The following is a 27,914-nucleotide window of genomic DNA, read 5'->3' on the forward strand; positions in this document are numbered from 1 at the left end:
AATCCTGGCTCTACCATTACTACCTGACTAAATGGCACAAGTAGTTACGTTTCCCTGTACTTCAGTGTCTTCTGCTCTAAAGTGTAATGATAATATTATATTCTTCATAGGGTTATTAGGAATATTAAATGAGTTAATATATGAAAAGCATTTAGAAATGTGATTGGCACAAAATAATCACTAGATAAAGCTTGTTATTGTTATTATTAAGACTACAACTCAACTTTTAGAATCCATAAGGCCTAGTATACTACTTTGGTGCGTCAGTCTTATGTTCTGCAGAAGGAAGGACAGCATCCAGGGAGCTCGCTAAGTGGAGGTCATTTAATTGCATTTCAAATTCTATAGTGGCCTTTTTGTCCTCCTAACATAGCATTTATTACACAATGCATGTATTTATATACCCAACAAATATATACCTTAAGGGTAAAAACTATGTCTACTCATTTTAACACTCTCAGCACTTGGTACAATATATACTTATTCTGGAATGTACCACAGCTTATGCAGCATGGGTTCTCAATAAAAAATCAAAGATTAAACAAATAAATGAATGAAAACAAATTACATGTTATATGGTTGGTACTCCAAACACATTTTTAGTAGTAGCAGCACCTACAACACCATCCTTGTCTCCTCCTTTATTCAATTACAGACAACCTCATTAAGCATTTCCTAAAAAATTTTCAAATGAATGGATCTTGCTGCCCTGGCATCACTGGGCAAAGATATGCAAACATTTGTGGGTTTTTTTTTTTTCTTTTATGTCTGGTCAAACATTTGTTTTAGGCAACAAAATCTTTGATATTTCAGAAGGAAATTTTTGAAATATCTGAATAACCCTGCTCTCATAAATAGTTTGTAAATATAAATTTTTGATGACTAAAGGTCACATTTATGTACATTAATTATCATTAATGCCTGTACAGGTCTAATGACTTCTAGTATTGTCTTTGTAATAACAAATCCCAAATGTATACTAGTAGTTAATGTGGAACACTAGGAATTATTTCTAATTGCCTACAAAACAGTCATCTAAACCATACTTAGGAATCTAATATTATAGTCACCTCATATTCAGTGTATCCCAATTTTAAGTTTTCACAAATACCTCACCAACATTACCACACTTGTGGAGCCACTATTGCAAACTAGAAATCTCAGAATCATCTCTTTGTCTCCATATTCAAGCAACTAGTAAGTACTGCTCTTCTCCCCTTTCCACTATCTACCAAATTCCACTGTAGCTCAGGTTTTCCAACATCTAGTTGATCTCAAAACAATTCCTTGCTATCTCCATGCTTCTAGTACACACCAAGTTTACTCCATCCCACAAAGTAACCACTTTAATTCTCTGCCCAAACGCTTTCAGTATCCCCTCAATCCACCTCTCCCCTAAATCCACCTCTCTATCTACAGGACAAAATTCAAATATTTTCAATATCTATTATTGAAAAAAAAAGCTGGCCTTTACTCAGCATCTACTAAAATTCTAAGTTGAGGAATAGAAAAGCATGTGACAACTTCTTGCTACACTGGCTCATAATTAGTAGAGGAAGTAACCAGAACAGCTGCTCTTACAAAAAAAAAGTGAGCAGAAATAAGGAACTTGACAAAACTAATCATATCATCTTAAGAGTTTAATATAAAAAATAAGGGCAAAGCTCTGCACTTTATTTTTAAAAGGCAATAACTCTAGAATTCCTTAGAGTACAGTGCTCTGAAAGTCAAAATGGCTCAAGAGCATCTGGAGGCTCAATAGACTTTAAAGTTTCCTAACTAAGCAACAACAAATATAACTGATAAGGAAAAAACAAGTCAGCTAATGTATTGAGCTCAATGGTGTTACCTAAAAGTCATGTCCATCCAGAATCTAAGAATGTAACCTTATTTGCAAATAGGGTCTTTACGGGTATAACTTAAGGTCATAGTATATTATAGTTGTTGCTAAATCTATTGACTGGTATCTTCAGAAGAAAAGACACACAGAGACACTCAGAAGGAAGAAGACACAGAGACACCCAGAAAAGCAGACTTAAGTGATAGAATGACAATCCAAGAAACCTCAAGGATTATGAGGAACATCCAGAAACTAGGAATAGCCAAGGAAGGATTTTCTCCTAGAGACTCAGAGAAAGCATGGCTTTGACAACACCTTGATTTCAAACTAGATCAATGTTTATAACAGCTGGATTCACAACAGCTAAACTATGGAACCAATCTAGGTGCCCTTCAACTGATGAATGGATAAAGAAAATGTGGTATATATACTCAGCTATAAAGAAGAATGACTCTATGATATTTGCAAATAAATGAATGGATCTGGAGACTATCATGTTAAGTAATATAAGCCAATCCCAAAACCAAAGGCCAGATGTTCTCTCTGATATGCAGATGCTAATACACAACAAGGGGTTGGGGATAGAAGCTCGGTGGATTAGACAAAGAGGAATGAAGGGAAGGGAGGGGGAATGGGAATAGGAAAGATAGTAGAATGAATCTGACAACTTGCCTACAATGAATCTCAACATTATATATGACCACAAGACTTGAGAGCCTAATTAGAATAAGATAAAACTCCATGTTTGTATAAATATGTCAAAATATACTCTAGTGCCACATATATCTAAAAAGCACAAATAAAATTTTTAAAAAACTCGACATATATGCACCAAGAAACAGAGTTGCAAAATATGTTAGGCAAAAACTTTTAGAACTAGAAGGAAAAAACAGACAAATTCACAATTAAAGTTGGATAATTCAACATCCTTCTCCAATATTTGATAGAAAAATTAGATAGCAAAGATATATCAGAACTCAACAATAACATCAGTCAGAATAGAATCCACAATTTACAGAACACTCTATCCAACAACAACAAAATATACTTTCTTTTCAAGTGCTGAAATACACAAAGACAATATCTGGATCATAAAACAAACCTGAACAAATTTAAAAGGACAAAATCATATAATGTATTTTACTACCAGAATAGATTCAAACTAGAAATCAGGAAAATGGCCAACACTTGCAAACTAAATCACATACTCCTAAATAATCAAGGGGTCAAATAGGAAAATTAAAATATATGTTGGGTTAAATGAAAATGAAAATTCTTCATATAAAAATGTTTAAAGAAATTTCAAGTAGGAAATTCATAGCACTAAATACATATATTAAAAAACAAGAAAGTTTCAAATTAACAATTTAAGCTTTTAAAACTAGAAAAAGTAGAACCAAAAAGAAAAGAAAAACTCAAAGTAAGCAGAAGGAAGGGAACAATAAAGGCTGACATCAATAAAAATAAAAAGAAGGAAACAACACAAAAACAAAAAGCTCAGGAAACAAAAAGCAGACTCTTTAAAAAAAAGTATCAAGAAGTTAACAAACTTAGAAAAACTTTCTCAACTTGGTAAACAGCAACTATAAAATACCTACAGCTAACAGACTTAATACTAAAACACTGCATGTTTTCCCTTTAAAAATGGTAACAAGACAAGAACATCTAATTTCATCCCTTTTATTCAACATAGTGCCAAAAGTTCTAGCCAGTGCAACAAAATAAGGAAAATAGGACTGGAAGTATAGCTCAGTTGTACAGTGCTTGCCCAGCATGTGCAAGGTTTTGGGGTTCAAGCTCCAGCAATTCAAATAAAGGCATATAGATTAAAAAGGAAAACACTTCCTATTTATAATGAGATTATATCTGCAGAGAAAATGCAAGGGAATCTAACCTCCTCCCAAAAAAAGCCGCCTACATTTAATATCTGAGTTAAGCAAGATTGCAATATATAAGACAAACATTTAAAAATATACCATGTTTGTGTATTCTGGTAATGAATACACAGACACCAAAATTTAAAATAAAAACCACTTACAATGACTAAAATTAAAGAAATATCTAGGTATAAACCTAACAAAACATGTAAAGAACTTTTATGCTGAAAACAACACAAAAGGAAGAGGGAGACTAATGAAAGGATAGTCATAAGTTGTTTAAATCACACTTTTATTACTTGAAAGTAGACTGTAAGAGGTTGTAAATGCATATTGTAAACCTCAGAGGAAACATTAAAAACAAAACAGGGTAGCTAATAAACCTTTAATGGACACCAAATAGGGCCATAAGAAAAGATCAAACCCTCCAAATCATGGAGAATGCCATAGGTAGCAAAAAACTCAAAACAGACAAATATTTCAATTTTCAAAAAGGAAAATAACATACCTCTATAAGTCAGACCAAAGAGCTTGATGTCAATCTAGCACAGTGTTTCAGCCATGAAGAGACATTATGGCCTATACATTAAGCCTATTTATACATTAAAATGACTCATTCTTATGAATTTTACTTCCTTTTACTACAGAATATTTGGTAGACAGGAAAAATTTTATTTCAGAAAAGTACATGATAATCTGCTTCATGGAAATTGTTGGGACAACTAGAAAATATTCCAGAAATTAAAACTGGATAAAGATTTCAAATGTATATTGCTAGGCTCTTTCTTCAGATCTGTCCTTTTGAACATTTTTTAAAATGTGACTTAGAATATACAGAAACAACATTCTTCAAATAGGCTGCTGACATAAATAATGAAGCAGCAGTAAATATATTGAATAACAATCTGGATTCAAAAATATAATGAAAGGTTAGACTATTACACTGAACTAAGTAAGACAAAAATATAACAGGGAAAATTGGCCTATATTTTGACTTCAGATTCAAACGCACAAATACAGAATGGAGAACACAGGACTTAACTGCAAAAATAAAACTTCAGCTCAATATTAATCAATTACAAAAAATGTGTAATTACCACCAAATATAACAATATCTAACAAGAAAGATCATAATACTACTTATTCTATTCATCCTATAATGCCTTAGTATACACAAACTGAAATCTGCTCACAAGAGCAGTCAAGTCCGAAACTAAAACAGTTAAAGAAATTGTGAGAGAAGAGCAGGTTTGGCATGAAGAAAAAAGGTTCAGGGGTTATAAGTTATATTCAATTATCCAAATTACTCTAGTATGCAAGGAATATTAGACTTATTCCAAGTGGGGCTAGGACTTACAATAGAAAATGAAATTCAATTTAATACTTAAAGTAATGCAAAGACAGAATGACCTGCATTTGGAGTTGAGTTTCCTTCAATGGTGGCCAGATGAGAAAACTGGCAACAATGTTGTAGAAGGGAATAAAACATCAGATGGCTTGTCAGACTAAATGACCTTTAAAATACTATCTTCCAACTCCAATTGTATAATGGTACTTTTCTAGGCTTTCTCTATGCAAAACCTTTAGCTTCAGCCCTTATGGTTTTCTAACTCTGAACAAGCTTTCTACACATATTTTCCTCCACACTTAATTTCAGGTCATTCTTTCATCCAGGCAAAGACAAAGTATCATCTTTCTAAATCTTACCTATTCATCAAAAACAAACCAAAAATACTGTCTTTGAAAAAGGCTTCAATATACACCTTAACCTGATCTCTCTTTCCTCTAAATTGTAAAACACTTCTAATAACATCCTTCTGGCAATGAATTACATATCACCCCTAGATATCTATTCTTTCTGTCTTTAACTGTTATTTAATATTTCATTAATAATTTGTCTTCACATCCAAATTAAAAGCCCTCAAAAGTAGGCACTAAAACTTGTATTTTATATCCTTTATACAATTATGGGTACACAGACACTCAAAAACAGTATTTAGTGTTTAATACTGGAAATATTTTTCAGAACAGTTGTTTTATAAAATATGTTTTCATTGGGAAGTTGAAAATTCACTATTCAAATCTCCATATTAATTAATATATATGACTTCCAGTTCATATACAGAACTACTAGAATGAGATACTATCACCCATTGATAACATAATCTAACTACAGAACTTTATTTATTTATTTAGTTGTAGATGGACACGATACCTTTATTTGTTTATTTTTATATGGTGCCAGGGATCGAACCCAGTGCCTCACTCATGCTAGGCAAGTGCTCTACCACTGAACCACAATGATGATCCACTACAGGACCTCTTAAAGGTGAGTCAACCTTGGAAAAAAGTTCAAATTTGTCAACCTAAACATACAGTTTGGTAAAGATTCCTTAAAATATTTTTCGAGAAAAGCAAAATTAAAAGAATCAAAATAGAGAGTGAAAAATGTCAGGAACACAGATTTTTCAAAACACATTATTTCTTTTTTCTTTTATTAGTGCATTATAGTTATACATAGTAACTGGGTTCACTGTGACAAAATAATGCATTGAATTTCATTAACTCCATTTCAGTCCGTGGTGCCCCCTTTCTTGCCTGTCCTTTCCTCCCTTATTTTCCCCCCACTACTCTGCTGGTCTTCCTTTCATTCGTTTGTTTGTTTATTGGTCCTAGGCATTGAACCCAGGGACACATAACCAGTGAGGCACATCCCTAGGCCATTTTATTTTATTTTGAGACAGGGTCTTACTAAATTGCTTACAACCTTGCTAAATTGTTGAGGCTGGCTTTAAACTTAAGTTTCTTCCATGTCAGCCTCCCAAGTCGCAGGAATTATAGGCATGCACCACCATGCTGAGCTTATTTATTTATTCTTTTTTTTTTTTTTTGCTTTTTTTTTAAATTTTTATTGTTGATTGTTCAAAACATTACATAGTTCTTGATATATCATATTTCACACTTTGATTCAAGTGGGTTATGAACTCCCATTTTTACCCCGTATACAGATTGCAGAATCACATCAGTTACACATCCATTGATTTACATATTGCCATACTAGTGTCTGTTGTATTCTGCTGCCTTTCCTATCCTCTACTATCCCCCCTCCCCTCCCCTCCCATCTTCTCTCTCTACCCCCTCTACTGTCATTCATTTCTCCCCCTTGTATTATTTTTCCCTTTCCCCTCACTTCCTCTTGTATGTAATTTTGTATAACCCTGAGGGTCTCCTTCCATTTCCATGCAATTTCCCTTCTCTCTCCCTTTCCCTCTCACCTCTCATCCCTGTTTAATGTTAATCTTCTTCTCATGCTCTTTGTCCCTACTCTGTTCTTAGTTACTCTCCTTATATCAAAGAAGATATTTGGCATTTGTTTTTTAGGGATTGGCTAGCTTCACTTAGCATAATCTTCTCTAATGTCATCCATTTCCCTGCAAATTCTATGATTTTGTCATTTTTTAATGCAGAGTAATACTCCATTGTGTATAAATGCCACATTTTTTTTATCCATTCGTCTATTGAAGGGCATCTAGGTTGGTTCCACAATCTTGCTATTGTGAATTATGCTGCTATGAACATCGATGTAGGAGTGTCCATGTAGCATGCTCTTTTTAGGTCTTTAGGGAATAGACCAAGAAGGGGAATAGCTGGGTCAAATGGTGGTTCCATTCCCAGCTTTCCAAGAAATCTCCATACTGCTTTCCAAATTGGCTGCACCAATTTGCAGTCCCACCAGCAATGTACAAGTGTACCCTTTTCCCCACATCCTCCCAGCACTTGTTGTTGTTTGACTTCATAATGGCTGCCAATCTTACTGGAGTGAGATGGTATCTTAGGATGGTTTTGATTTGCATTTCTCTGACAGCTAGAGATGGTGAGCATTTTTTTGTGTACTTGTTGATTGACTGTATGTCCTCCTCTGAGAAGTGTCTGTTCAGGTCCTTGGCCCATTTGTTGATTGGGTTATTTGTTATCTTATTGTCTAATTTTTTGAGTTCTTTGTATACTCTGGATATTAGGGCTCTATCTGAAGTGTGAGGAGTAAAGATTTGTTCCCAGGGTGTAGACTCCCTATTTACCTCTCTTATTGTTTCTTTTGCTGAGAAAAAACTTTTTAGTTTGAGTAAGTCCCATTTGTTGATTCTAGTTATTAACTCTTGTGCTATGGGTGTCCTATTGAGGAATTTGGAGCCCGACCCCACAGTATGTAGATCGTAGCCAACTTTTTCTTCTATCAGACGGCGTGTCTCTGATTTGATATCAAGCTCCTTGATGCATTTTGAATTAACTTTTGTGATGTCGAGAGAAATGGATTCAGTTTCATTTTGTTGCATATGGATTTCCAGTTTTCCCAGCACCATTTGTTGAAGATGCTATCCTTCCTCCATTGCATGCTTTTAGCCCCTTTATCAACTATAAGATAGTTGTAGTTTTGTGGATTGGTTTCTGTGTCCTCTATTCTGTACCATTGGTCCACCCACCTGTTTTGGTACCAGTACCATGCTGTTTTTGTTACTATTGCTCTGTACTATAGTTTGAAGTCTGGTATCGCTATACCGCCTGAATCACACTTCCTGCTTACCATTGTTTTTGCTATTCTGGGTCTTTTATTTTTCCATATGAATTTCATGATTGCTTTCTCTATTTCTACAAGAAATGCCGTTGGGATTTTGATTGGCATTGCATTAAACCTATAGAGAACTTTTGGTAATACCGCCATTTTGATGATGTTAGTTCTGCCTATCCATGAACAGGGTATATTTTTCCATCTTCTAAGATCTTCTTCTATTTCTCTCTTTAGGGTTCTGTAGTTTTCATTGTATAAGTCTTTCACCTCTTTTGTTAGGTCGATTCCCAAGTATTTCATTTTTTTTGAGGATATTGTGAATGGAGTGGTTGTCCTCATTTCCATTTCAGAGGATTTGTCGCTGATACACAGGAATGCCTTTGATTTATGCGTGTTGATTTAATATCCTGCCACTTTGCTGAATTCATTTATTAGCTCTAATAGTTTCTTTGTAGACCCTTTCGGGTCTGCTAGGTATAGAATCATGTCATCTGCAAATAGTGATAATTTAAGTTCTTCTTTTCCTATTTTTATGCCTTTAATTTCTTTCGTCTGTCTAATTGCTCTGGCCAGTGTTTCGAGAACTATGTTGAACAGAAGTGGTGAGAGAGGGCATCCCTGTCTTGCTCCAGATTTTAGAGGGAATGCCTTCAATTTTTCTCCATTCAGAATGATGCTAGCCTGAGGCTTAGCATAGATTGCTTTTACAATATTGAGGTATGTTCCTGTTATCCCTAGTTTTCTAGAGTTTTGAACTTAAAGGGATGCTGTACTTTGTCGAATGCTTTTTCCGCATCTATCGAGATGATCATATGGTTCTTATTTTTAAGTCTATTGATGTGGTGAATAACATTTATTGATTTCCGTATATTGAACCAGCCTTGCATTCCAGGGATGAATCCTACTTGATCATGGTGCACAATTTTTTTGATAGGTTTTTGTATCCGATTCGCCAGAATTTTATTGAGGATTTTTGCATCTAGGTTCATTAGAGATATTGGTCTGTAGTTTTCTCTCTTTGAAGTGTCTTTGTCTGGTTTAGGAATCAGGGTGATGTTGGCCTCGTAGAATGAATTTGGAAGTTCTCCTTCTTTCTCTATTTCCTGAAATAGCTTGAAAAGTATTGGTATTAGTTCCTCTTTAAAGGTTTTGTAAAACTCTGCTGTATACCCATCCAGTCCTGGGCTTTTCTTAGTTGGTAGTCTTTTGATGGTTTCTTCTATTTCCTCAATTGATATTGGTCTGTTTAGGTTGTCTATATCCTCCTGACTCAATCTGGGCAGATCATATGACTTAAGAAATTTATCGATGCCTTCACTATCTTCTATTTTATTGGAGTATAAGGATTCAAAATAATTTCTGATTATCTTCTGTATTTCTGAATGTCTGTTGTGATATTGCCTTTTTCATCCTGTATGCTAGTAATTTAAGTTCTCTCTCTTCTTCTCTTCGTTCGCATGGCTAAGGGTCTGTCGATTTTATTTATTTTTTCAAAGAACCAACTTTTAGTTTTGTCAATTTTTTCAATTGTTTCTTTTGTTTTGATTTCATTAATTTCAGCTCTGATTTTAATTATTTCTTGCCTTCTACTTCTTTTGCTGTTGTTTTGCTCTTCTTTTTCTAGGATTTTGAGAGGAAGTATGAGATCATTTATTTGTTGTTTTTTTCTTTTTTTAAGGAATGAACTCCAAGCAATGAATTTTCCTCTTAGAACTGCTTTCAATGTGTCCCATAGATTCCAATATGTTGTGTCTGTGTTTTCATTTATCCCTAAGAATTTTTTAATTTCCTCCTTGATGTCTTCTATAACCCATTGATCATTCAGTAACCTATTGTTCATCTCCAAGTGATGCATGCTTTTTCCTTCCTTCTTTTATCATTGATTTTCAGTTTCATTCCATTATGATCAGATAAGATGCATGGTATTATCTCTACTCCTTTATATTGTCTAAGAGTTGCCCTGTGACATAATATATGATCTATTTTTGAGAAGGATCCATGTGCTGCTGAGAAAAAAGTGTAACTGCTTGATGTTGGGTGGTATATTCTATATATGTCAATTAAGTCTAGGTTATTAATTGTGTTATTGAGTTCTATAGTTTCCTTATTCAACTTTTGTTTGGAAGATCTGTCCAGTGGTGAGAGAGGTGTGTTGAAGTCTCCCATGATTATTGTATGGTGGTCTATTAGACTCTTGAACTTGAGAAGAGTTTGTTTGATGAACATAGCTGCACCATTGTTTGGGGCATATATATTTATGATTGTTATGTCTTGTTGGTGTATGATTCCCTTGAGCAGTATGTAGTGTCCCTCTTTATCCCTTTTGATTAACTTTGGCTTGAAATCTATTTTATTTGATATGAGTATGGACACTCCTGCTTGTTTCCGAAGCCCATATGAGTGATATGATTTTTCCCAACCTTTCACCTTCAGTCTATGTATGTCTTTTCCTATCAAATGTGTCTCCTGTAGGAAGCATATTGTTGGGTCTTGTTTTGTGATCCATTCTACTAGCCTGTGTCTCTTAATTGGTGAGTTTAAGCCATTAACATTTAGGGTTATTATTGAGATATGGATTGTTCTTCTAGCCATATTTGTTTATTTATGTTACTAAACATGGTTTGTTTTCCTCTTTGATTATTTTCCCCCCTTTACTGTCCTACCTCCCACTGTTGGTTTTCATTGTTATTTTCCTTTTCCTCTTCCTGTAATGTTTTGCCGAGGATGTTTTGAAGAGATGGTTTTCTAGCTGCAAATTCTTTTAACTTTTGTTTGTCGTGGGAGGTTTTAATTTCATCTTCCATCCTGAAGCTTAATTTCGCTGGATACACAATTCTTGGTTGGAACCCATTTTCTTTCAGTGTTTGAAATATGTTATTCCAGGATCTTCTAGCTTTCAGAGTCTGTGTTGAAAGATCAACTGTTATCCTGATTGGCTTACCCCTAAATGTAATCTGCTTCCTTTCTCTTGTAGCTTTTAAAATTCTCTCCTTATTCTGTATGTTCGGCATCTTCATTATAATGTGTCTAGGTGTGGATCTCTTATGATTTTGCACATTCAGCATCCTGTAGGCTTCTAGGATTTGGGATTCTGTCTCATTCTTCAAGTCTGGGAAGTTTTCTCGTATTATTTCATTGAATAGATTGCTCATTCCTTTGGTTTGGACCTCTATACCTTCCTGTATCCCAATGACTCTTAAGTTTGGTCTCTTTATGCTATCCCATATTTCTTGGATGTTCTGCTCATGGTTTCTTAACAGTCTCGCTGAGCTGTCTATGTTCTTTTCAAGTTGAAATACTTTGTCTTCATTGTCTGATGTTCTATCTTCTAAGTGTTCTACTCTGCTGGTAGTATTCTCCATTGAGTTTTTAAGTTGATTTATTGCTTCCTGCATTTCTAGGATTTCTGTTTGTTTATTTTTTATAACCTCTATCTCCCTGTATAGTTGATCTTTTGCTTCTTGGATTTGTTTATGTAATTCATTGTCGAAGTGATCTTTCATTGTCTGATTTTGCTGTTTAATGTCTTCCTTGATACTCCAGATCATCTGAAGCATGTATATCCTGAATTCTTTATCTGACATTCCATCTGCTGCAGATATTACCTCTTCTAACGTTGAGTTGACCTGCATTGCTTGTGGTCCTTTCTTTCCTTGTCTTTTCATACTGTTCGCGTTTCTTTCTGCTTGGTGAAACTGTTGTGTTATTTAATTTTCCCCCTATATATTTATATTGCTCTTGTATAGTTGCGAAGTCTCCCTCGCAGGCGCGGGTGGCGGCTCTGCCCCTCCTCCAATTGGGACAATGTGCCTACCACGCCGGCAGGCCGCTGGGCCTGTTCCGCCTGTCGGTATCAGGTCCACCTACCTTGCAGGCGTGGGCGGCGGCTCTGCTCTGCCCCTACTCCAATTGGGGTGACGTACCACGCCGGCAGGCCACTGGGCCTGAACCGCCGGTCGGTCACAGGTCTGCCTACCTTGCAGGCGCGGGCAGCGGCTCTGCTCTGCCCCTCCTACCACACCCACGGACCCCTGGGCCTGTTCTGCCGGTCGGTCGCAGGTCTGCCTACGTTGCGGGCACAGGTGGCGGCTCTGCTCTGCCCCTACTCCAATTGGGGTTACGTGACTACCGCGCCGGCAGGCTGCTGGGCCTGTTCCGGGTGCGGGCGGCGGCTCTGCTCTGCCCCTCTGGCTTGATGACAAAGTGAGAGAGACTTGGGTGTTTGTGACTCACTTTCTTTACCAGGAGACCAACTGTTTCTGTCGCCGCTGGTATCGATGAAGTTCTCTCCTCCGCCGCTTTCTGATGACATCAGATCTCTGCCATGTTGGTATCCCATGTGAATGGCAGCATTTCGTTCCCTTTGCCAGGTGACCAAAGCAACGGGTGAGTCCTGACCGGCCCTCACAAACCCCGTCTCAATCCTGTTGCCACTGCCTATGAAGGCTCGGTTGGTATTTACCTCCACAGTATTCAGCAGGACCCGGACCGAGAAGCAGTTTCCGCGGGTTCTTTAGCCCTGGGCCAGAGCAGTTCCGGGAGCCAGAATTCGGCCACTCCAGGCTCGGTGTATGTTCTGATAGGAGCAGGCTCCAAGAAGCAGTTTCCGCAGGTTCTTTGGTACTGAGCCTGAGTAATTTGTCTGCGAGACGCATGCGAATGGCAGCCTGAAATTACCTGTTCTATGGCCGAATGAGCTGCGATCAGTAGAAAACAGGGATGGTGACGTCAGCTCTCCAAGATGGTGGCCGCTGGCTTCCTCTGTGGTCTGACCGGTGTGGAGAACCGAATTGGACCGCTTCTTTCCCCCGTCTCACACCCAGAATTCAGCCCTGAGCACGGTGATTGCACAGCTGGCAGAAGCCCGCAGAGCTGTATCTTTGCATTGCTATCTCGTCGTTTCCCAGCGCGCGCCGCAGACGCTAGCCGCGGGGCGATTTGCTAAATAAGCAGCATGACCCTCCGTGCGAACAAATCTCTCGCGTTTGAACCCCCGTAGCTGATCCTCATGCGATGGAAATCCTTCCTCTAGGTTGGAGCACCCCAATTTTGCTGGAAATTCCTAACAAGATAGCTTTTAGCCATTCTAACTCGTCATTCTCCCACACAGTGACGCGGTACACGGGGCTAATGCACTCCCTTTGCCGCCATCTTCCCTCTTTCTATTTATTTATTCTTGATTGATGCTTTACAGATACACATAAAGGTGGAACTTCCTATGGTATATTTATACATGCATATAGTGTGACTTTATTAAATTCTTTATATATGGTAAATGTATTGATGTGTGATATATAGACTGGAATTTTAATTCATGTACCTTGAAAACACAAATTAAGACAAAAAACTTTGCCATATGTATGTCATATAGAGTCAAGACATAATGTTTATTCATAAACACCAACTAACAAATAAAGGTCCTAGACAAAATAAAAAGAAAGTTCCTTATCAGTTTAGCTGTATTAATAATGATTAGCAAATACTTACTGAAGACTCTGGGTCTGATAGTTCATCCAATAATTTTCTTGCATCTACCACAGCTTGATATAATCTCAGATTTTTGCCATCAGAAGCAACAAAGCAAGCACTTGCAGAATTGCAGTATGTGCCTGAGAAAGAAAAAATATGAATTAAAATGTTTATTCGCTGAATTTTTAGTCTTTATTATTGACTAAAAATTAGTCAATAAAAAAGTATGAGAAACAAATATTCACACTTTTCTCTTTAGGCATAACTATGGTCCAGAATCATAATTAAACAGATACAACTAATGAATATAAAATTATTAATCAAAAATTCACAAGAAAATTATGAGAAGGAAAATATCACAAAGAAGCTTAAAGGTTCTAAAAATAAGTCTGGTGCCTACATCCCGATACTTATTAAAAGTGTCTTAGTAATGACAAAATGTAAATCATTTTGAGTATAACAAATAACAGTTTTAAAGCTTCTATTAATTTCACAATTAAAATGAACACTTACCAAGGCAATAACTGGGAATAAGAGTTGGAAGCCAAGCCACATTAGAGAAGGCTGAGGTATGTAAAGAGTTAATTCGAGCCAATTCTGACACTCCTCCAGTGTATGACAAAGGCCCTATTGGGTCAACACGCCAAAGAATAAGTTCACTGTAGATCGCATTTGGGTCATGAAATGTACGGGTTGCTGCATTTCTGAGAGGTTGTTTTGACAAAGCTTTTATATTTTTTACAGGATCCATTATTCTGTTTAATTTACCGTCTGAATCCCACTGACAATCTGATTCAGGAGTCAACAAAGCATTATGATGAGAGGATGTCAGTAACAGTGGTAAAACTGAATGACATGCCAAGTCATTGAGGTGAAATCGATGACCACAATACCTAAATTTGTGGGATACAGTTAGAACAGTGGTAAAAGCAGATTTATCAGCAAATGTGACTGCCCACTGATTTAAAGATCCATCTATGTGTTTAGAGACCATCATTACTGTGGGAGCTAAAATGTTCACATTTGTAGTGTGTGATTTGTGTGGCTGTGATCCATGAGGACTGTCTACAGACATCAGCTCCTGGTGTAATGGAGTATGATGAGACTCTTTCATAGCATTTATACAGGCATACATCATGATATTTTTACTAAGAGAGCTTGCATCACCAGAGGGAAATGCAACAGGAATCCGAGAAGAAAAAGAAACCTGAAAAACACAATTATACAATTCAGTGTAACGAATCTGCCTTTTCTCAAAAAAGTCCTCCAAAAATAGCTCTATTTTCAAAATACCAAATCCCAGCTTCCTAGCAAAAACATATCATTTTCAACCTCATTACAGTCTAACCCCCCTCTTTGATTTATGCATAATCATATCAGTATTCACGTCCTAAGGAAAGAGAGAAGAAAAAAGTTTCTAATGCCTTGCCTGTATATCAAAATGACCAATGATCATGATCTACATGGCACTAAAGTTGAGAAACATAATACATTAAAGCTTTTAATTTAGCTAATGAATCTGAGAGTACAGGGGGAGGGGAGTCATCCTGAGTCTTATTTTCAAAATAGTTTCTTAATTTTACTCAAAATACCACAAATACTAAAAAAAGTCAAAATATATATATTCAAATGTTTAGTACTGGGGGAAAAAAAATCCAAAATTCATTTTCTTTAACTAACTAGGTTTGCAAAATGCATGGCCATTGGTCCTCTTCAAAAGCAAAAATACTCTTTTTTAAATTGTTTATCAAAAACAAAATCTGCTAGGTCTACATGGCATCTATTTCTTCTTTTAAGAAATATAACAACTGCTTCATCAGAAAAATATACCTGGACTTGTCTAAATATTCCAGGATTATATTCATCCAAATACTTTACATGCCACACTAGAAAGGTACCATCTACAGGATGTATTGTAAAAAGCATGTCAGGATTCTTATTCCATTCTGTTAGTAGCATTTCAATCTTCCGATCAAGCAGGATTGTAGGCAGTGGCATTGAGATGCTAGGTTGTGAATAGATTCTAGGACTTCCCTCTCTTTCTCCATCTTCATGTTCTGATGATCCTGTACCAGTCTCAGATTCTCTATCCAGGGATAATTCTGAATCAGAAAATACATTTATTGGAATACATATTAAATAATGCTATTAAAATTCACTTATTCATTAAGACTATAAACAAATAGCACCCTACCTTTGGAAACCACAAAAAATCCCCTTTTTGACTTATGGTCAGGAAAACTATTCTCTGGTCTGAATTGAAAACTACTATATTTACTACTTCACTCATATTACCATTATTATTAAGATTAGCAAAACCTATTCCCCCCAAAAGGATATAGTTTCTAAAGTAATATATTACTCAAAGCAATTTGTTACAACAAAACATATACTTTCAGCTGGGGGTGTAGGAGCACTTGCCTAGCATGAACCATTCCCTGGATTTGATCCCCAGAACCACACATACATACGAGAGAGAGAGAGAGAGAGAGAGAGAGAGAGAGAGAATATTAACACAGTGTGCCTGGTCCATGGCAGATGATCAATACTTATGGAATAAATGGGAAAGTAAAAAGAAGAAAATATTTCAAACTTAAAGCTGTACAAAAGAAAGTTGTTAACTTCAGAGATAGAAAAATCTGAACACAGGATACTAACCATGGTCTAGTTTCATATGTAAACCTCTTTCTCTTTCCTCCTGTGAACGTTCTTCATCTTCTCTATCTGTTTCATCACCTTCATGATCTAACTGTTTTTCTGAAAGTTTTCGTAATTGATGCATAAATATTTCAGTTGATGATGTAAAATTAAATTCCTTGTTGTTTAACCAGTGAACTACAAATCCCCCATTTCCATCATCAATGTTAAATGCAGTGCCGATCAGGACATTTGGAATATCTACGAACAAAAAAGATAAGATTTTAATATGACTTTTTAATTTCTTTAAAAATATGATTAGTACTTATAATAACTAATTAAAAACTTACACAGAAAAGATGCTAAACAATAAGTCAACATGATTCTAGCAATATTTGAAAAAACCTTAATTGAATTTAAAGATAAATGTAAATATTAAGAACTAATGATATAGACTCACATGAAATTAAAGTACTAATTTAAAACCCAAATACACCAATCCATATATTGAGTCCTGGTTTGGAGATAGGGAAATGGAAAGATAAAGCAAAAAAACAGCTATAAATGAGATAACTGGATAAGTTTAAATATGAATTGAATATTAGATATTACAGAAATATTTGTAATTTTCTTGGGTATAATAATGATATTATGATCATGTAAGAGATGCTCCTCAGTCTTATGAGATACCTGCTAAAAGTTATGTAGTAAGGGTGATGTGCCATGACAAGGGCAGATTAAGAAAAAATTCACTCACACATATGCACACATGAACACACATGCACACACGTATATGGAGAGAATAAAACAACTGTGTGAAATGTTAACAACTGTTGAATCTAAGTGGAACATGTAAAAGTATTCACTGTACTATTCATTCAACTTTTCTGAATGTTTAAAACTTTCCTGAAAAGTTGGGAGGAAATAATGCCACAAAAGAATACAAAAAGCAGACAAATTTCTAAGTATAGCAGAATTTCTCCATTTGGGTAACTGAAATCCACGATACAGATAAGTTCATGAGAAACAAACTAAATCAAAAAATTAATCTCTTTAATTTGAATCCATATTATGAATTATTCATTCAACAGAAAGAAAAAATTGTCCTTTGCAAAAGGGAGTGAAAGTCTATTAAGATAGAAGACTCTGGTTGAATTTGGTAACAAATATCAATCTTAAAGCTCTAAGTTATTCTTTCTTTTTTTTTAATTTTAATGTTTATTTTTTTACTTTTCGGTGGACACAACATCTTTATTTGTATGTGGTGCTGAGGATCGAACCCTGGCCGCATGCATGCCAGGCCAGCACGCTACCGCTTGAGCCACATCCCCTGCCCCCTTTCTTTCTTAATCAGGAGGAAAATCCTGATTTTATGATAAAAATGAAGTAATTCATATAAAATAAGATTTATAAGTTAATAATCCTATTGAACACTACATTACCTATGTACATACTATTGCTAAAAATGTTGAACCTAAATTTTATAACGGACAAGTATTCAGACTGCAAAACATTCTCAGACTGCAACACATTCTAAAAGACAACTGAGAGACAATTTTTTGAGACCAGAGACTTTTTTTTTTTTGACAACTGAGAGAAGGACTATTCTAGATTAGAGGAATTTAAAGAGAAATAACAATCAAATGTATTTTTTTAAAAAATCTAGGTTTAAATATAAACTATATATTTTATAATATTATTTTATCCATATTCCATGAATACAGTAATAGTATTGTGATTATGAAGACAAATCCCCTTCTTATTTGACAATTATGAGCCAGGCATGGTGATGCATGCCAATAATCCCAGAGATTTGGGAGGCTGAAACAGCAGGTTCAAAAGTTTGAGGCCAGCCTCAGCAACTTATTGAGACCCCCAGAAACTTAGTAAGACCCTATCTCAAAATACAAAATTAAAAAAGGTTTGGGAATGTAGTTCAGCAGTAAATCACCCAAGTTCAAGACCCAGCACCAAAATAAATAAATAAATAAAACAGAAAGAAGGAAAAGAAAAAAACAGAATTAAATTCTAAAATATTTAGGTAATATTGTAAAGTATTTAGGGAGTGAAGACCAATATCAATCATTTTACTTCCAAATGGCCAGTCAAAACATATTGGAAGAGGGAACAAAAACACACACACACACACACACACACACATACACACACATGTACATATTCAAAAAGAAAGAAAATAAAAGCATATATGACAAGATACTTAACACATGGAGAATATGAGTAAATACTGTAATAGTCACTGTACTATTCTTTTGATTTTACTGTAAGTTCAAAAATTTTCCCTGAAAAAAAAAAAACAGTAGAGTACGAGTCCTAACAATACAAAAAGTTTAATTTAGTAATCAGTTTGTTCAGCCTAAAAGTTGGAATTACAATGCAGTACCTATGAATGCATAATATTAAACATTTTTAACAAAATTATTTTTTAAATACTATACAGGTAAGCTAAGAAAAATATAGATAAAACTGATCAAAAAGTGAGAGTTAGGAAAAATGCTAGCAGGCAAGGTCCAATAGCTACAAGAATATCCAACATATCCAATCCTTAGACCCAATTCTTTTGGGGAGGATGGGGGTAAGAGCACTGTGGATGGAACCCAGAGGTGTTTTACTACTGAGCTACATCACCAGCCCTTTTTATTTTGAGATAGAGTTTCATTAAGTTGTTGTGGCCTCTCAAAGTTGCTGAGGATGCCCTTGAAATTAGGATCCCCTTGCCCAAGTCTCCCAAGCCACTGGGATTACAGGCAAGCATCACTGCATCTGGTCTGAGACGCAATTCTTATCGACAGAGTACAACTATGATTCTATTCCATCTGATTAGGACAGTGTACACAGTTAAAAGCCAAGCTTTCTAATATTGATGGAATTTATTGCAGACTATTACTAGCTGCATTTTATTTTGAAGCTAAGTCTTCATCACAGTCAATAACTAAAAAAACAATTATTTTAAAAAACGTTAATTGCCGAGCATGGTGGCGCATGCCTGTAATCCCAGCAGTTTGGGAGATTGAGACAGGAGAATTGCAAATTCAAAGCCAGTCTCAGAAAAAGCAAGGCGCTAAGCAACTCAGTGAGAACCCTGTCTCTAAATATAATACAGAATAGAGCTGGGGATGTGGCTCAGTAGTCGAGTGCTCCTGAGTGTAATCCCTGGTACCCCCTCCAAAAAAAGTTAATTGATAAAAACCTAAAACAATCAGTATTTTGAAATTATAAAGACATTCTTAGAATATAATTGGCTAAAAAGGATAATAGAAGCAAAATAACATTTAATCACTCAGCACAGCATTGTCCAATAGAAATATAATGCAAACCACAAATGCTAAGGCATATAGGTAATTTTTAAATTTTAGTAGCCACGTTATAAAAGGTAAAAAGCAACAAGTAAAATTAATTTTAGTAATATATCTGACCCAATATATGCAAAATTTAAATCAATATAAAATTATCAATATAAAAAGAATTATTAAATGCTTTACATTCTTTTTTATACCATCTTAGAAATCCAGTGTGCATTTCATAGCATATCTCAATTCAGACAAGCCACATTTCAAATGCTCAAATAATTACACATGGCTAACAGCTACTGTATTGAACAGCACACATCTAGAGCCACTACCAAAGATCATCCTTTGAAATATGTACTTACTGAACATCATCTTTATATAACAAATATTTAAAAACAAAACCCATTTCATCTTGAAGCAACAGACCTCCATTTCAATAAAATATATAAATAAAAGTTCTACCAATAATGTTAGAATATTCATAGCCTTTCTCATATATTTTAGGCAAAACAAAAACATAATGCCCTTAAATAAAAGCACTCATATATGTTGTTGCCAGCATAAAAGGTGCCTCATACTAAACACATAAGAGGAAAGGGTAAAAGGAGATATAAGGAAAACAATACATTTAGATACGGTTATAAAGAAGCGCTGAAAAGAATAGTTAAAATATTCAAGAAGGCATTTTGACACATTATACATAAATGGAGTATAACTTCTCATTCTTCTGGTTGTACACTGGTCATGTAACCATATATGCACATAGGGTAATAATGTCCAATTCATCCTACTATTCTTCTTACCCCCATATTTCCTCCCTATTTTCACTTCCCTCTGTCTAATCCAGAGTACCCAGTATTCTTCCCTAGACTCCTCCCTTATTGTGAATTAACACCCAAGTGTCAGAGAAAACATTTGGCCTTTGGTTCTTTGGGATTGACTTATTTCGCTTAGCATGATACTCTCCAGCTCCAACCATTTACCAGGAAATGCCATAATTTCATTCTTCTTTAAGGCTGAGTACAATTCCATGGTGAATATATATACCATGTTTTCTTTATCCATTCATCTGTTGGAGGGCACCTAGGTTGGTTCCATAATTTAGCTATTGTGAACTGAGATGCTATAAACATTGATGTGGCTGCATCACTATAGTAGGTTGATTTTAAGTCCTTTGGGTATAAACCAAGGAGTGGTTTATAGGTAGGTCAAATGGTGGTTCCATTCCAGGTTTTCCAAGGAATCACCATACTGCTTTCCAAAGTGGTTGCACCAATTTGCAGTCCCACCAGCAATGTATGAGTATAACTTTTCCCCTACATCCTCACCAACATTTATTGTTGCTTATATTCTTGATAACTGCCATTCTAACTGGAGTGAGATGAAATCTCAGTGTAGTTTTTATTTACATAGAAGTTATACTCAATTTATGTATGATGTGTCAAAATGCATTCTTCTATCGTGTATAACTAATTAGAATAAAGATAAATAATAGTTAAACTTAAAAAATAATCTAGTACAGAAAATATATTTTCCAAGAAGCTATTTAAAGTGTACTTTGTGTGACAGCAAAACATAATTATAAACTGCCATTATTTATCATTAAGTTCATCAATACATTTTACTATAATTTCTCAAATCCTGATAGACAAAACTAGATAAAATACAGAGAATCTCTTGGGGCTAGGGTTGTGGCTCAGCAGTAGAGCACTCGCCTAGCACGTGCGAGGTCCTGGGTTCAATCCTCAGCACCACATAAAAATAAATAAAATAAAGGTTCTGTGAGAGAGAGAGAGAGAGAGAGAGAGAGAGAGAGAGAAAAGAGAGAAAGAGAGAGAGAGAGAGAACATAGATTTATTTAAAAAAAAATAGAGAATCTCAAAATAAAAGACAAAAATCTTCCCCATTTTTTAAGCAATCCACCCCTGCCTACCATTATAACAAAAACCTGTATGAAAATTAGTTTGCTCACTGAACTATGTTTTCTCAACAAAGTAATTTATTTAATCTAGAGCCATAATTTACAATTTTTTCTTTTGGTAGTGGTTTATCAGATAATGATTTCTTTGTCCCCCAAGCCTGGTTCCAGTAGCACTGCAGAACCCTTATACTAGCAAAGTTTACTATTTGAAAGACATATCCTAAATCCTATTTCTATAAATAAAAAACTATTTTTAGCAAATAATAACTCAGTGAATATGTTTTTAAAATTAGTATTTGCTTGAAATGTGGTGCACTTATATGTGATATTATACTATAACTTTAAAAACATATATATTAAATACAAATTTTACTAATTAACTAGGCTACCACCATTTGTGTTTCCAGATTCAATCAAGCTCTAATTTACTTGGAATCCTTGTTAGATTCTAGACAAAGGTGCTCAAAAACACTTATGGAAGTCATACCCTGAGACTTACATAAATCCCAGTGTTATGGTTTAGATCTTGAATGTCCACCAAAGTCTCGTGTTTAACACAAGGTTCCCAATGCAGCAGGTTGAAGGCAGTAGGTCACTGGGGTCCTGCCCTGAAAGGGTTTACCTTCTCTAGGGGACCTTCCCCCACAACCCTCCTTCCCTACCCCCTCTCTCTCATTGATGGCTGCCATGAGCTGAGCAGCTTTGCTCTACTACACCCCTTCCACTATGATGTTTCTGATTTGAAACCAACCGACCATGGACTGAAAACTGTGAAACCATGGGCAAAAATAACTCTTCCTTATCTAAGATGCTCGTGTCAGATAGATATTTTGGTCATGGCAATGCAAAGCTGACTAATGCACCCAATTTAAGAAATGGTTACCATTCTTAAATATATACACACACACATACACTTTAAGAAATGGTTACCATTCTTAAAACACACACACACACACACATTCTTATTCCAATTAATAAGTATTTTTACAGGGAACATGGTATAATAACATAAAATTAAAAATAGGTTATAAAAATTAGTCACACTTTTCAATTTTTTACCTTACCTCAACACATTTAGAAGCAATAAAACCATACTACCCTTTACCTGTCGCAGGGTTGATGCTTGCTGCGATATGAAAATGACATAGTGCATTGGCATGGTGGGAAATGTGTCTCTGAACTTCATGTGTTGCCATCTGGTCAGGCGTTAAATCAGTGTGAGTTACAAGAACAGAAGATCTCCTTTGTCCTTTTCTTAAATTTTTCAAATGGTGAATGGTCTAAAATAAAAAGATAGTTGCTGAACCCAACTCTGGAAGGTCTAATAAATGCTAACCAAAGAAGTTTTTTTTTTCCTTCTTCTTTTTTTCTCTTCTTTTTTGTGGTGCTGGGGATCAAACTGTGTCTCTCACGATGCCAGCTAGCACTCTACCACTAGATTATACTCCCACACCCCCAAATAACTGTTGGTTATTAAAAATTTTAAGACTTTCCTTCCTGTAGAACCTGACAATTTTAAGAAAAACTTTTTCATTTATTTTTTCTTGTTTTGTTTTGTGGTGGTGGTCGTAGTGGTACCAAGGACTGAACCATGGGAAGCACTCTACCACTAAGCCAAAACCCAGCCCCATCTTTCATAATTATGGTAGAACAATTTTGAATATATTCTTTACAGTTTTTATAAATTTATAAATTTCTCAGAAATACTTATTCAAGGTACAAATACTTCTGGTTAAGATTAGGAGGTTCAAAGACTGCTTTCAGTAGGTCTCTACCTACTGAAATGGTATTTCCTAATCAGAACAGTAAAAATAAAACTACTGAATCTTCCTACCAGGAAGAATATTGCCTACCAAAATTCTTCCTTAGAACTAAACAGTGAGCTAAACAACCAAATTAAATTCTCTCTAATATAAAGAAGAAAACTAGGTACTAAAATAACAAGAAAAACCTACTTAGATAAGAATAGACAGGAAAGTCCTCATTATTCAAGTGTTGACCTATGTGATTTAAATTGAAATAGATCGGTATGACTGGAATTCTTCACTAGCTTACCTGCTCATGTGGACTATTTTGGACATGATCTTTTCTTCACATCATAACCCCATTTCACAGTACTTCTTTAATCTGTTAACCTAACCCAGCCCCAATATCATGCTTTCTAATTATTTTCCTTTGTTTCCCACATTCAATTAAATAAATTAACATGCTATCAATTATTTCTCTATTAAAGTAATATATCTGATCTTCCTTTTCAATTTCTCTAACCCTTATCCCTTTTCATATAGAAAACACTATCAGTTCTATGGTATGTCCTCTGCCTCTAGTCTACTATGGATTTCTTATTTCCATTGGTCCAAACTGCTTATCAAATTATTCTCAGTAGATCACTGACATTTATCATAATTTTAAATTATATTGGCAAAAGTGACCAAATACCAATGGTACTTTCTCCTAGTAACAAAAAGTATAATTTAAGAATATATATACATGGGGTTGGAGTTGTGGCTTAGTGGCAAGGCACTTGCCTAGCATGTGTGAGGCCCTGGGTTCGATTCTCAGCACCGCATATAAATAAATCAAATAAAGGACCATCGACAACTAAAAATATTTTAAAAAGAAATTTAAAAAGAATATATATACAGTTATATAGACCTAACAGGAATTTTATAGAAAAGGCTATCAGAAAGCAAAATAGCATAGAGTCAATCAGGCTTTTTTAAAAATATATATTTTTAATTATTAATAACATCATTAAGTAACATTATTAACATAATTATTAATGACATTATTAAAACATAGAAATGTTTGTCAAATCTGTAGTTACATGTTTACCAATCTTTTTTGTTTTATTTTATATCACAGTTAGTAATTCATTTTAACACTTGAAGAGCAACATATTAGGCAGCATGGATGATACAAAGATGTCTAAAAACCTTTAGTCTCCAAAGGCTTTATGTAATTTGAAGATAAAATGTTACATGAGTGGCTGGGCATGATGGCACATGACTGTAATCCCAGCAACTAGGGAGACTGAGACAAGAGGATTTCAAGTTCAAGGTCAGTCTCAGCAACTTTGCCAGGACCTAAGCAACTCAATAAGACCCTGTTTCAAAATAATTTTTTTTTTTTTTAATTTTAAAAGTGCTGGAGATGTGGCTCAGTAGTAAAGTACCTCTGGGCTCAATCCCCAGTACCAAAAAAAAAAAAAAAAGTTACATGAGTTTATGTATGTAAATGATTATAAATAAATATAAAGATTAAGTTAATATTTTAGGACTCTGTCTTATACTAAATTTCAATATCAAAACAAAAGATAACTGGAACTGTTCTGACTTCCACTTTTAATTTCATTTATGCTTTGAATATTGTAAAAAGCATATAAATAATGGCCAATAACAAATAGTATCATAGCTTCCCTACTTTATATAAAATTTTAAAGGACCATATCCTTAAACTATTCAACTCATAAAATATTTCTGCTTAGCAAAACCACTTTGATTATGCAACTATTAAACAATTACTGTAAATATATAATGTACAAGTATAATTAGTAATGTAGAGAGATGCTGATAATATATTAAGTATAAAAATAAGCTATAAAACATTTCTATATTATATGATCTCAATCTTTTGAAGAAAAATATATTTAACATGCATGACTGAATTGGTTTGATTATACATTCCTTTTCTTAGTCTAATTTGTGAATAAGAATTCCTATGTAATAAAAATAGTCACAAAAAAAAGAGGAACTTACGTTTAAGAAATTTTTGATAATTTTCAATAAGATATATGTATATCTCATTTTGTTCATTAATCCCTACTAGACACAACAGTTGATGGTATATATCATAAATAATCTAATATTTTATAAAGAATCTTTTTTTCATACTGTATTTACAAAATGAAAACAATGATTTCATTTTCAAAATATTCAACCTTAGTATAAAGCAATGATATGATTTACTTGTTTTGTTAAAAAAACAAAATTTTTATTCTTAAGGAACAAATGGTCATTTTTAATGAGACAAATAAAAATAAAGTTTAAACCTCATGAAACAAAAACCAGACACTTTTAATTACAACTAATTTCAAGAACCTTTACATGTTTAGCTACTTTCATAGACTTTGATATTTGATATGCAAAATAAAAAATTAAAATTACATGACTTACCTAGACTACATGTCTGAGATCATTATTATTTCTATCTGGCTTTACAGTGGCATAAAAATATATATACTCACAAGCATAAAATAAATGAGAATTTATTGCTATAAATTTCATCATTACAACATCTTAGCTTATGAATTTGGGACAGAAAAATATCTTTGAAATTCATTTACCACTTTAAATAATACAATACCTCAAGAGCATGTTGTATTCTGTCTTTTTGTCTTCCAGAATGAGAAAGGGTGCTGGCAATGCTGGAAGTAGTAGTCTCACAAATCTGCTCACCCAAAAGACAGTCTTCTGGTAATAAAGTTTCTGCCCAGAGCCGGCACACACCATCATGGCATGAAGTTAACAGCACATTACAGACAGAACCCCTAACATCAAAGAGAAGTAAACAAAGGTTTCCATGAATAACAATTCCATTAATCAATTAAAAGCTATTAATATTTGGTTCTTCATGTATGAAGATGACATTAATATAAAACACTGTATGGGAAAAAGCAATCAAAGAGCTTAAAATCCTATATCACTGTACAATCATAAAAACTGGGAAGTGCTCTTGATAAAAGCAATAGAAATTAAGGTCTGATTACATATGTGCAGCTTGAAAACCAGACTCTGAAGCCCCAGTAAACACACACACACACACACACACACACACACTCACACACACACTCTCTCTCTCTTTCTCTCTCTCTCAAGGAATATTATTTTTGAAACAGAACATCAAAAGAAACCCTTGTAAGTTACAGAATGATTATAATAAAAGACCATTAAATGTAATTAAGTAATCTGCCTTATGGCAGAAGTTTTATTTTGCATCATACTTCTTATAATTCAAGCAACTATAAATAGGCAAGCAAATAAGCATCTTCATAATAAAACTGTAAATTATTATTACAAACTATAAACCAATGTCTATTAAATTCAGTAAAAACATCATAGCACCAAGCAGTTGAAGTAACTGCTTACTGTGAGAGAAAAAATTATTTTCCTTTCAAAAAATGTTTATACAGAATCTAGTTCAGTCAAAAAAGTATATTACAAGTGTCTTCAAGATATGTGAATAATTTAAATAGAAAAATCTTTAAATTTGAAGTCCAAAAATGTATACATTCCCCTTGTTTTCTTTTCCTAAGCATCTCTATAATGTATGCTATTCTCATTCAGCAAGTGAAAAAACCCTCCTTCATGGAGGAAACAAATGTCTATGTAAGATTCTGAATGTCAAACAGCTTTCTTAGATCTGTATATACAATACAAGAATCATCTGTATAACTTGTTTTGTAACTAATTTTATAAGTACCTTTAAGAGATGTCAAAACAATAAGAGAAAATTTACACAGTTGGCCCTTCATGTCCATGAATCTGTATCTATGGATTTTCAACAGCAGATTGGAAATATTTGTGGAAGAAAAAACTGCATCTGTACTGAGTATGTACAGACATTTTTCCTGTCCTTAGTCCTTAAATTATAGAGTATAACAAACTATTTACATAGCATTTGCATTGTACTAGATATTATAAGTAATCTAGAGATGGTTTAAAGTATATAGGAAGATTATGTAGGTTAGATGAAAAATTTATACCATTTTATATAAAGTACTTGAGCATATACAGATTTTAGTATCTGTGAGAGGTCCCAGAAACAACGTCCCATGGATATTGAGCATTGATGTAATAGAAAATACTTTGAATCCTGGCGTGGTGTTATAAACCTATAATCCCAGCACTTGGGAGTCTGAGTCAGGAGAATCACTGGAGCCCAGAAGTTCAAGACCAGCTTGGGTAGCACAGCAAGACATCATCTCAAAAAAAAAAAAAAAAGGCAGCATCTTCTGATTGACATTAGGGGAAAAAAAACAGATATTTACAGTGGAATATCAACAACAATAAAAAAATTCTTTGAAAAGGCTGAGCATGGTGGCACATGCCTGTAATTCCAACAACTCAGGAGGCTGAGGCAGTAGGATTGCAAGTTTAAGGCCAACCTCAGCAACTCATAGAGGCCTTAAGTAACTTAGTGAGACTATGTCTCAAAAATAAAAATAAAAAGGGCTGAGGATGTGGTTCAGTGGTAAAGTACTCCTGAGTTCAATTCCTAGTAAAGCCCCCTATAA

At 34.6% G+C, this 27,914-nt stretch overlaps 1 protein-coding gene across 6 annotated transcripts in view; it reads right to left on the reverse strand.

Annotated features, from left to right (window-relative positions):
* Positions 1-27,914, reverse strand: part of Dmxl2 (Dmx like 2) — a 168,340-nt gene that overhangs the window by 84,190 nt on the left and 56,236 nt on the right. For all 6 annotated transcript variants that reach the window (XM_071608261.1, XM_071608262.1, XM_027925960.3 and 3 more), the window contains 6 exons: positions 25,985-26,168; positions 22,725-22,899; positions 16,412-16,651; positions 15,584-15,855; positions 14,267-14,960; positions 13,772-13,893 (listed from right to left, as the gene is read on the reverse strand). In XM_071608261.1, the coding sequence (XP_071464362.1) occupies positions 13,772-13,893; positions 14,267-14,960; positions 15,584-15,855; positions 16,412-16,651; positions 22,725-22,899; positions 25,985-26,168 (1,687 nt within the window). The remainder of the gene's footprint in view (positions 1-13,771; positions 13,894-14,266; positions 14,961-15,583; positions 15,856-16,411; positions 16,652-22,724; positions 22,900-25,984; positions 26,169-27,914) is intronic.

The sequence above is a fragment of the Marmota flaviventris genome, chromosome 2 (genome assembly GCF_047511675.1).
Source record: "Marmota flaviventris isolate mMarFla1 chromosome 2, mMarFla1.hap1, whole genome shotgun sequence".
NCBI lineage: Eukaryota > Metazoa > Chordata > Mammalia > Rodentia > Sciuridae > Marmota > Marmota flaviventris.